Source organism: Oratosquilla oratoria, chromosome 37 (assembly GCF_046742065.1).
Source record: "Oratosquilla oratoria isolate Oo_2021 chromosome 37, ASM4674206v1, whole genome shotgun sequence".
Classification (NCBI taxonomy): Eukaryota; Metazoa; Arthropoda; class Malacostraca; order Stomatopoda; family Squillidae; genus Oratosquilla; species Oratosquilla oratoria.
The window spans coordinates 2,783,596-2,795,614 of record NC_134813.1 but is presented as its reverse complement, the minus strand read 5'-3'; the positions used below and the strand labels follow the sequence as shown (position 1 = coordinate 2,795,614).

The window sequence follows — 12,019 nt, the reverse complement described above, 5'->3', positions numbered from 1 at the left end:
GGCAGAAACATGGAAAATAAGAGAAGAAGAAAGAAGGAGTTTGAATGTGTTTGAGATGAAATGTCTGAAAAGTATGATAGGGGTTACTAGGGCTAGATAAAGTGAGAAATGAGGAGGTGAGGAGGAGAACAGGGGTGGAAAGGGAGCTGGGAGATAGGGTTGATGAAAGAGTATTAGGATGGTTTGGACACATGGAAAGAATGAGTGAAGATAGATTAGTAAAAGAGGTATGGAAGGCAGAGATGGAAGGAGTGAATATGAGGGGGCGTCCTGGGATGAGATGGATGGATGGGGTGAAAGGGGCATTACAAAAGAGAGGAATGTCTGTTGAGGAAGGACAGGAGAGTACAGAAGATAGGGGTGAATGGAGAAGGATTATGTATGGATGATGCTGTGATGCATGAGGGGGAGTGGGTGGGGGATGCTGGGTGGGGAAGTGTGTGTGAGAAAATATTTGACGCAGCCCAAAGGGATTTCTCCCCGTCTTCTCCTTTTCTGCATGAGGGGATGGAGAGGGGGGGGGTCGCCAAATTTATGAATCAGCCTTGCTGTGGATGTGCTGTGTCTTGCGACACTGCTTCTGACCCAGGGCAGTGGACAGGATGCAGGGATGACCCATCATCCAGGAAATGCCAAGATAAGAAGGAGAGAGGAGGGTGGAGGGGAGTGGAATATGTGGGGAATGGAATGTGTGGGAGTGGTTTTTATCCCTTTTTCTTTTTGGCTAACACCCCCCCCCCATGTAAGGGGGGAAAAGCCTTTGGTATAGGTATGTATGTATGTCCTAAATGCCTTGGGGAATTAAAAAATGTAATGAGAAATAGACATTTGGGAATGGATGCTAAGAGGAGATTGTATGAAGGAGTGATTGTGCCAACAGCACTGTACTAAGCAGAAACATGGAACATAAGAGAGGAAGACAGAAGGAGATTGAATGTGTTTGACATGAAATGCCTGAAAAGTATGATAGGGGTTACTAGGTTGGATAGAGTGAGAAATGAGGTGAGGAGAAGAACAAAGGTGGAAAGGGAGTTGTTGTTGTTACCTAGACTGTCTGTCCGAGCAGTCCCGTCTCCCCAATGGAAGAGAAGGCAGTAAGAGGAAGATGGGCAGAGTATTTTAGGGAGTTGCTGAATGTGAAGGAGGAGAGGGAGGGAAAGGTGGTTGCACTGGGAAGTGTTAAGAAAATGAGAGTGATGATTGAGGAAAATGGAGGAGAAATAAGGAAGGATGATGTGAAGGCGGTTGTTAAGATGATTAGAACAGGTAAGGCACCTGGTCTGGATGGATGCCATGCAGAATGTCTGAAAAAAGGGGGTACAGTGATGGTGGACTTGCTGTTGAGGTTATTTAATGTTTGTTGGAGAGAGGGTAGGATGCCTGTATAGTTCCACTTTACAATGGAAAAGGGGCAAATGTGAGAAAAGTGAGTGTAGTAGTTTCAGAGGGATCAACTTGTTAAGTGTAGTTGGGAAGTCTTAAGGGAGGATCTTGATTGAGATTGATTGATTGATTGATTTATATTAAAATAGACATGACGTCTCAACAGCAAAGGTCATTGAAGTCGTATGAATAAATATATACTACTTTATATCATCATTGTAATGTGTATTCATTTATGGATATTACATATATACATATATATATGTACACATGTATATACACACATACACATGTACACACATATATATATATTTTTAACATATGCACTATCACATTCATGCTAGTATATTATGTGTATATTTTAAAATTCATTATAGAGGTTGACTTCTTTAAGAAAATTGAACAAGTTATTTGGGTTGCAGTCTTTACCAATTATTTTCTCTAAAGTATAAATCCCTTCAGAGTTTTTATTTTCAGATAGAAACTTGTCTCTGTTTTCTCCCAAAGTTGGGCATTCAGCCAGCAAATGCTTCACGGTTTTGGGGACCAGACAATCGTTACAGAAGGGTGGTGGCTTATTTTCCATCAGAAAACCATGAGTTAGACGCGTGTGACCTATTCTGAGACGGCAGAACAATGTCTCTTCCCTTCGAATTTTGGAATTGTATTTCCATGGGAACAAGGTGGGAGCAATCTCTCTCATTTTATTGTGTTCTTCCAGTTTCCATAAAAATTGCCAGTTACGAATTGTTGCTGCTTTAATGTGGGGTAGATAGTCTCCACCAGGCAGAGCACAAGCTTTTGGTGTTAGGGTTAAGGCAGCAAACTTGACGACTTCATCAGCTTTCTCGTTTCCTAAAATTCCCACGTGGGCAGGGACCCAACAGAATATTATTTCTTTATGTCTTCTGTTAGCTATAACTAACCATTCTAAAATTTCTGTCACTAGGGGGTGGACAGGATTAAGCACTTCTAGTGCTTGTAGGGCACTTTGAGAATCACTTAAGATTATAATTTTTTCTCCTTCCAAAGGGATGATGCACTTTATTGCACTTAAAATGGCATGAAGCTCTGCTGTAAAAATGGAACTGGCTTCAGGCAAAGCCCCGTATCGATAAAGGTCCTTAAAAACTACTCCAAACCCAGTGCCAGCATCAGATTTGGAGCCATCTGTAAAAACTTTGTTGAACCCTTTATGTTCTTCAACATGATTTAAAAATTCTGTACGGATGACATCATCAGGAAGATCATTTTTCTTACATATGGAAATCTAGCAATATTCCACTTTGATTAACCTCCATGGTGGTACTGCTGAGTATTTATGAGGAAGGACTTTGCACTGGTTGATTTCATGATCTTCTACTAAAGATTTTACTCTAAAGCCAAAGGGTTTTATTGATTTGGGGTGGCTTGCATAATATCTGTGGAATTTGGTATTAAAAATTTCTTTGTAAGAAAGAGAAGCTGGGAGTTTCTGAGTTCGCAACCAGTAACGAAGCATGGAATTTTCTATATACATCTGCAATGGGAATTCTCCTGCATCCACTAATAAACTGTTTATTGGGGAAGACCTGAAGGCTCCAGTGGCATATCTGATTCCTGCATGGTGTATAGGATTCAAGATTTCAAGTCTTGGCTTTGTTGCTGAGGAATAGACTTCGCAGCCATAAAGTAGTTTGGGTAGCACTAAAGCTTTGTGGAGTTGAAGTAGGCGTGTACGATCTGCTCCCCAATTGGTATGACTTATAACCTTTAAAATTTCCAAAGCTTTGAGACACTTGTTCTTGAGGTTTTTTAAATGTGACTCCCAAGTTAATTTTCTATCAAAAATTAGACCCAAAAATAGGACTTCTTCATCACAAGATATTCTATGACCTTTCAAGAATATATCTGGATCTGGGTGGACATTGCAAACTCGACAAAAATGCATGACTGAGGTTTTCAATGTGGAAAATCTAAAGCCATGTCTTTCTGCCCATGATACTATTTTATCCAAGGTCAGCTGTATTCTTCTTTCTGCTACTGCATTTTAGATGCTGCAAAGGAAATTGACAAGTCATCTACGAAGAGTGTATGCGTTATATCTTCTGGTATTACTGAGGCTATGTCATTTATAGCTAATGCAAACAGAGTGACACTGAGTACACTGCCTTGTGGTACTCCTTCTTCTTGGATCTTTAGTTCTGAAAATGTTGTTCCTATTTTAACCTTAAAATTACGATTTGATAAAAATGACTTTACAAAGAGTGGTAGTTCTCCTCGGAGATCACAGTTGTGTAGAGCCTTCAGAATGCCATATCTCCAGGTGGTATCATATGCTTTTTCCAAGTAAAAAAAGACAGTAATTAAATGCTGATTGGAAGCAAACGCCTCACATATAGTAGCTTCCAGACGAATAAGAACATCTGTGGTGGAGTGCATTCGTCGGAAACCACACTGAGTAGGGGAGATGTATCCTTTCGTTTCCAAATACCACATCAATCTTTCATTCACCATCTTTTCCATAAGTTTGGAGATGCAAGATGTTAGTGCAATAGGTCTATAATTTATTGGAAACTTACTTTCTTTTCCTGGTTTGAGAAAGGGTAGTACAATTGCAGTTTTCCATAATGTTGGGTATGTGTTTTCTTTCCAAATTCTGTTGATAAGTCCCAATAAGAAGAGTTTTAGGTCTTTTGATGAATTTTTCAACATTGAGTATGAAATGTCATCAGGTCCTGGAGCAGATTCTTTGCATTTCGACAGTGCTGATTGGAGTTCTTTCATTGTAAAAGGTAAATTATATGATTCTATTTTGGATGCCTTGAAATCGATGTGTAATTTCTCCTCTTGCTTACGGTCTTCGAAATACGGTGAATCAACATCTGTTTGAGACATTTTTGTAAAATGTTCTCCAAAAATTTTACATACAGACTGATGGTCAGAAAAAAGGTCTCCATTGACTTGCAACAGTGGTGAGGGATGAGGGTTAAATTTTCCAGCTATTTTTCTAACTTTGTTCCAAATTAGTGATAATGGAGTTTTCCAAGTTATGGTTGACAAGAATGTTTTCCAAGATTCTCGTCTTTCTTTCTTTACTTGATATCGGAAGTGGGCCCGGGCTTTCTTATATGATACTAAATAGTTCATATATCTATGTTGTATGTATCTTGTGTAGGCAGCTCTCATGGCTTTGTGAGCTATGGCACAAGCCATATTCCACCATGGGACTGGCTTGCGATGAAATCTGCCAGTTGTGCGAGGGATAGCAAATAAGGCTGCTCTCAAAATAATGTGATGTATTAAGTTTAGAACGTCTTCTACAGATGGGTAGTCATCGACGTTTTTGCAGTCAAGAACCGTGAGCTTTTCAAAATGCACCCAATCTGCTTTTTCCAGACACCACCGTGGTGATCTTGGTGCTGGTATACTATCATTGATGTTAATAATGATTGGAAAATGGTCGCTAGTGTGACGTTCTTCGGTTACTTCCCAATTGAAGTCTAGGTAGCAATTGGAACTGCATATAGATAGGTCGATTCTTGAATAAGAACCATTTTGAATGTGAAAATGAGTTGGTTCTCCTGTGTTTAGGATAGATATATTTTCTTTTTCGACAAAAGTTGCTATCATTTTGCCTTTTCTGTTTGAGGTTTCATCACCCCACATTATATGTTTGCTATTGAAGTCCCCTAAAATGAGGAAGGGAGAAGGAAGTTGCTGAATTAAGTTATTTGAATCTCTTTCATTCACATCTTTTTCAAGTGTATTTGGACAGCTGTTGCTTGTAAAGTTGTTTGAAGGGTTATAGGAGTGTGTCACATCATGCCTAACCAATATGGCACACCCACCATGATGCCCTTTGACTGGATCATAATCAGTTTGGTAGCTAGTATATTCTATGGGGCAGGGTAGCCTACTATCCCCTATCATAGTTTCCTGAAGAGCCACGCAAATTGGGGAATGATCATGTAGTAATAATATGAGCTCCTCATATTTTGCACGGAGCCCTTGGCAGTTCCATTGTATTAGAGCTGGGAATTCTATGGTTTATATTTGGGAGATCTTTTTCCCAGTGGTTTCTCTGTACTATACTTGGAAATGTTTGGGTGTTTTGGGTCAATGTCTTTTATTTTTATCTTTATTTTTTTGTCTGAGGGGTTGTTTGATTTGGTATTATTTAAAGAGGCATCTGGTGGTAACTTTTTTCCATAATTTTTGGAGACAGTGGTCTTTTTAATGTTTTTTAGCTCCTTGGTTATGCATTTCCTCTTTCTCTAGTGTTAGAACAGTAGTTGAAGTTCCACATTCTTTTGAAGAGTAACCTGGTTTGTGAACCTCAGCTTGAACTATGATAAGGTACAAGGGGTCTTCAGTCTCTTTGGGAATAGGGGTCTCTTTTGATGCTGGTTTTGATGGTAAATCTTTGTCTATTGCCATACCCTTTTCATCATCTAAGGATGCAAATCTGTTTGTAGTTGATATGTTCTGGACTTTTGAGGGTTTATGCAGCTCTTCAGCACTTGAACGACGCCGTTTCAATGGGGCTGAGGATGTTTCTTTATCCTCTTTGTTCTCATTGGCTCCAGGAGTCTTAGAATTTAAATCTTTAGTGCTGGCAGCAACATTCTTGATTTCATTGGGGGTGTATTTTGTCATCTGATTTAAAATTGTTGAAAAAGTGATGCCAGGTCTGATAAACATACTCAAGACTTTCTTTTTAGCTTCTAAAAAGCTTATTTTTTCTTTTGTTCGAAAACGCTGAATTTCCCTTTCCATGATGAACCTATCACATCTCATGGATGAGGATGGATGACTTTCTTTAGAGTTTACACAAGAGGGTGGGTTATTGCATATGCCATGGTCTTCTTGGCCGCAATTGACACATATGCTCTTTTTTCCTTTCAATTTCCACCTACAACCATTGCTCACATGGCCAAACTTCTGACAGTAGAAGCATCTCCTAGGAGATGGAATGTATGGTTTAACCTCAATCTTCAGCCATGCTGCCTTTACTTCCTTAGGTAATCTTAAAAAATTGAAGGTTAGAACATATACTGGCAAAGGTATTAGTACTCCATCTGTTTTCCTCTTTAGCTGTTCTACTCTAGTTACACCTTGTTCTTCCAATTCTTTTTGGATTTTCTCTTCAGAGTATTTCAGTAGGTAAGTGCAACGGATGACTCCTTTGCACTGATTAAGAGTTTTGTGTGGCATACATTTTGCCCTATTTCCATCAACAGAATTTAATTTCATTAACTTTTCACTTTCTTCGGGTGGAGCAACCTCAACAAGCAAGCTACCATCACTCTGGAAGTTGATTTTTGGTTCTCAACCACAAGCACTTATAATCTCTTTGTGAACTTCAAACATGTCTATATCTTGCATTTTCTTATCATAATCTAGTCTGAGTATAAGGAAGCGGTTATAACTGGAAGGTTCAAATTCTCCAGGCATGACGTCTAGTCTATGATTTTTCTTAAAACTTTTACTTTTCCTGTCTTGGAGAACAGGATAAGGCTCCAGGGTTACTACTGAGGAACCTTCGGTATCCAAAGCCATGTCCTTGTTTGGTCCAACAGTCGGCAACAGGTATGGGGTTGATGAAGGAGACCCTCTCCTTTAGAATTTAGAGGTGTATGGGCATTGTTATTGGATGAGCCCAAAACACCCAAGGCCTTTTTGGGAGGGCTTTCTCCACAATTAGATTTTTCTGTATCTTGACCGCTTTGAGGGTGACCTTACTGGGGGCGGTTCCCCTGTCAGGTGGTTTGGAGGCAAGCTATGTTTAGGGCACCTTTTCTAGCCCCCTCCCCATGTAGGGTGAGCAGAGTGGATCCTGTATAGGACTGCTCAGTTGTGTGGGTAGCTGCCGAGCTGTGTTGTTGCCTCTTTCCCAACACAGAACGACTATCTTGCCCATACCGCCTATGTGCAGTTTGTGACTAGAGGCTCCCAGAGATCACCTTCTCCTGCCCCCATCATCACTAGCCATCGCTACAGGACTTTCGTGCCAAGGTCATCAACTGTGTCTATCTTGACAGAGGAAGAAGGGAAGAAAGGAGTTTCATAGTATTAGGAGAATAGGCCTGACAAAATTTGTTAGGTGGGATGGCAGGGGAGCAAGTCCTTAAGTAATCAAGGAGTCGATCCCCTGCCATCCACCTCTAAGCCCCCTGATGAGCGTCAACGGGTCAGGAATCCAGGGGGTCTTGATTGAGAGGATTAGGAGGGGAACAGAAGAAGTAAATTGGTGAGGAACAGTGTGGATTTAAGACAGGTAGAGGTTGCATAGATCAGATTTTTGTGGTAAGACAGATAAGTGAGAAAGCTATAGGAAAAGGTAAGGATGGGTTTTGGGCTTTTATGGATCTGGAAAAGGCTTATGACAGGGTAGACAAAAAGGCACTGTGGGAGGTGTTGCATATATATGGGATAGGAAGAAAGCTTTTAGGAGCTGTCAAGAATTTTTACGATAGTAGTAGAGCGTGTGTCAGGATTAGAAATGGAGAGAGTGAGTGGTTTGAGGTAAAGGTGGGACTTCGTCAGGGATGTGTTATGTCGCCCTGGCTGTTAAACTTATACATGGATGGGGTGGTGCGAGAGGTAAATGCAAGGGTGGTGGGTCAGGGATTGGAGATGGTTAAAGAAAATGGAGAAAAGTGGGAGGTGAGCCAGCTGTTGTTTGTGGACGACACTGCGCTTGTGGCGGCAGGATCAGAGGAGGGATTGAGGAAGTTAGTGACAGAGTTTGGGAGAGTGTGTGAAAGAAGGAAGTTGAAGATAAATGTAGGTAAATGTAAGGTGATGAGATGTACAAGGGGTGAAAGTGGCAACAGACTGGAAGTGAGCATTAAGGGAGAGAGACTGGAGGAAGTGGATAGTTTTGGACACTTAACCCCTTCCATACGGTGCCGCACACGTAGGCGTCGTGGGGAGCGAGTGTATTCGCGAGGCTGCCATATCGGCGTCTTGATTATATTTATTGTAGTCGCCCCTCCATAATGACATTCTTTCTTATTCTTTTGTAATCGCATTTTCTATGGTTATCAAAATTCACGGGTGAAGAGAGAACGATCGATATAAGCGGTGACTATATTTTATGATGCGAGTATTATTATGACACGTCGTACGGCTGGCATTGGCTGCTGCCACCGAGATCTAAGTCCATGACGCCTACGTGTGCGGCACCGTATGGAAGGGGTTAAGTGCGATTGTGGCAGGAAAGGGAGGAGTGGGGGTGGAGGTAGAATGTAGATTGAGAGAAGCAAGTAAATGCCTTGGTGGATTAAAGTGTAATGAGAAATAGACATTTGGGAATGGATGCTAAGAGGAGGTTGTATTTACGTAGTTGTGTTATACGGGAAGGGGAGCTATGCTTGTGGTGACCTGTTTTTGTATCTCGCAAGATCAAGTTTGTTCTTAAATTCTTGTATCGTGTTTGCACACATTATTTTTTCATCCAATTTGCCCCATATATCTATCACTCAGTGTGGGAAGCTGTTTTTTCAGGTCTCTTCTGTAGTTATCCTTTTTGAGTTTCATTGTATGTCCTCTTGTTTTTCCTCTGTCCCACTTTAATAAGTGGGACAGCACTGTATGGGGCAGAAACGTTGAACATAAGAGAGAAAGAGTTTGAATGTGTTTGAGATGAGGTGTCTTGAGAAGTATGATAGGGGTTACTAGGCTGGATAGAGTGAGAAATGAGGAAGTGAGGAGGAGAAGGGGGGTGGTAAGGGAGTTGGGAGATAGGGTGGATGAAAGAGTATTAGGATGGTTTAGACACATGGAAAGAATGAGTGAAGAAAGACTAGTAAAAGAGGTATGGAGGGTGGAGGGTAGTGGAGTGTGATAGGGATGGAATGGGTGGGAGTGGTTTTCATGCCTTTCTGTTTTGGCTACCTCCCTTAAAAGGGGGGAAAAAGCCTTTGGTATATGTATGTATGAACCAGAAAAAAAGACACATTTGATTCCCAAGAGTACCATATACTGGAGGTTCTACTCTATCAGGTGTCATAGTTGTATTTGGTATCAGGTGTTCTTATCTTTTCTTGTCAGTTTGAAGGAGTTCTTTTATGCTTTCACCACTATAGTACTATAGTTCTTCCACGATATTGCTTAGCAGTTTAGTAATGCTATTTAACATTGAGTGTAAAAAGTTGTTTACGGTGCCATTGCTCTGCAGCCAGTGTACTATATGTCTACTGGAGGGTTGGGTGGTGCCAATGGTGGAGGGGGCCTGAAGTATGTATACCCGCAGTACCCAATGGGTGGTGTTCCCCATGCCTTCCCGGCCCCCTCTGCGCCTGTACCACCGAACAACTCTGCACCTGTACCACCTCCACCGCCCTCCATAGCAACAGCTCCCTTGCAAGGACCCCCAGGTGGGCTAGCACCCATGCAAGGTTTGCCTCCTGCTCTGCCTCCTTCTGCCCCTACAACTGGACAGCCACCTTCACAGCCCAGTAATGGCCTTGATCAGAATCAGGGCCTCCCTCCAGGTAAGTAGAGAAACAGTGCCTGGTGCCAGCCTGATCTTTTCCATCAACAGTTGTTGGATTCACTTTAATATAGTAGAATGATTGTAATTGGGTCCTCCCTTGAAGTCAGTAAAGGTGATTTTCTTCCAAGAAAATATATTCACTTTAAACTTAGCATGGGAAGGGCTCCAAGTATGTATGTAGTAGTTTTAGAAGGATCAGTTTGTTAAGTGTAGTCAGTAAGGTGTCTGGGAGGTGTGATAATTGAGATTAGTAGGTGAATGGAGGAAGTATTTAGGGAAATTATGGGTTTGAGATCAGAGTAGGGTGTGCAGATCAAGTATTTGCAGACTTCCTACCTACCTTACTCCCAGATTCACTTTCCTTTCCTATTCATTTGAATACTAATCAGTACTAACACATCCATCTTTCTTCTCATAAACATACTAATAATATCTCTCTTGTTCCACATCCACACATTCAAAGACTCACTTACTAGGGTTATGGTTGATGTCTTCCTATTTAGTTGCCACAAGTATAGGAAAATTATGGGTGGGATTCTTATCTATTACCACAGGAGCATAAGAAAATGAACAGGTCAAGACAGGAGTGGTAAATGATAGATTCAAGAAGACAAAAGGAGGAAAAGCCAAAAAATAAATAAAATAAGTAAATAAATAAATAAATAGATAAATAGAAAATGTTCTATGAGTGGAGCTTTGTCTCTGACATAGATACTGTGTGGTTCTGGTCAGTAGGGGTGACCCTTAGATACTAAAGTATTGGCTGCATATCACTATGCCATCATTACCTCAGTATGGGGTACATTATCACTACTCAGCACTTGGTATGGATTATATTGAATAATGCTACTTTTTTTTTATTACTTTGTACAGGCAGTTATATGCCAGGTGGTTATGCTGTGCTAGCATACCCCTCTGGGGCAGCAACTCCAGGTCAGGAGACAGGAGGTACAACATACTACTACCAGCTGCCTCCTGTACCTTCAGCCCATGTGATGCCTCAGCAGCAGCAACAGCAGCAACAACAGCCTTCCACACTTCAGTATACCTTAACACCAACTACCACCACTACTACCTTCTCTCCGTATGTATTGGAATGTAGCATTTTGATGCATGCAGGTATTGTTGATAAACTTTTAACTAACCAGTTATGGATGAGAAATTTAGTTTGATAATTGAAATTGGGATTTTTTCCCCATCCCTTTCTCCTCTGTCATGTTCTTCATGCCCAGCTGGCTGTATTTCAGATTAGGTTTCACAACTGTGGAAAATTGGTCACCCAAAAAATATATTAACAAAGTTGCGGAAGAGAAGTATCACACACTTACATTCTACCCTACTTAACCATACCCAGACACTACAATATTTCAGTTGCTCATGGGCCAATCTGGGCCAATCTGGGAGCTATGGGTTTCTTGAAAGATAGACTTGGTAAATGGATTGATTGATTGATTGTATGACAATTGATGGAGAAGTGTTGTTGATGGAAGGGGTAGGGGGAAGTCTGAAGTTGAATGTAGATAAAAGTAAGCTAATGATAATGATGGTGGTGGGTTGAAGACAAGTTGAAAGGGTGAGAAGCTGGAAAAAGTGGAGAGATTTAGATATTTGGGGTCACATGTGGCAGTGAATGGAGGAGCAGAGGTGGATGTGAACTACAGAGTGGAAGAGGCAAGTAAACAAATAGGATACAGGTTGTGGTGACATTACTTACCCCCTGCCTCAAACTTTAACACTTTCACACATGCTTCACATACATATATACCTATTGGGTAAAAGAGAATACCAAATATAGAAATAATGAAGAACCATTTAGACTAGACAATATGTCAGAGCCTGTAATTGTGGATAAAATGGAATACAAGACACTGGGAAGAGTGACCACATGCTACTTGAGTTTGAACTAAAAAAGGAAATATATCTTGAAGAAATGAGAAACACAGAAAAGGAAGACTAATGTATAAAATGTATTTTGGGAAACTCAGAAAATTCTTTCAAAAAGTGAGTTGGGAAAACTTCTTTAATGAAGAAACACAGGTAGAAGAGAAATGGATGATATTAAAAGAAATCTACAGGGTCTAACAGATAAATCCGTACAAACTTTGAAGAGGTTTTAAGCACTTAAAAAGTAACATATGGCAATTCTGATTGTTT

The 12,019-nt window shown here is 40.8% G+C and overlaps 1 protein-coding gene across 11 annotated transcripts in view; it reads left to right on the top strand.

The window, feature by feature from the left end:
- enc (R3H domain containing protein encore) overlaps positions 1-12,019 on the top strand; it is a 609,003-nt gene that overhangs the window by 528,054 nt on the left and 68,930 nt on the right. For 10 of the 11 annotated variants that reach the window (XR_012965819.1, XM_076175155.1, XM_076175157.1 and 7 more), the window contains 2 exons: positions 9,548-9,863; positions 10,739-10,949. Coding sequence is in view for 10 of the 11 variants with exons in the window: in XM_076175155.1 (XP_076031270.1) it covers positions 9,548-9,863; positions 10,739-10,949 (527 nt within the window). In the remaining variant the exon portion in view is untranslated. The remainder of the gene's footprint in view (positions 1-9,547; positions 9,864-10,738; positions 10,950-12,019) is intronic. The other variant, XM_076175159.1, reaches the window with a different exon arrangement.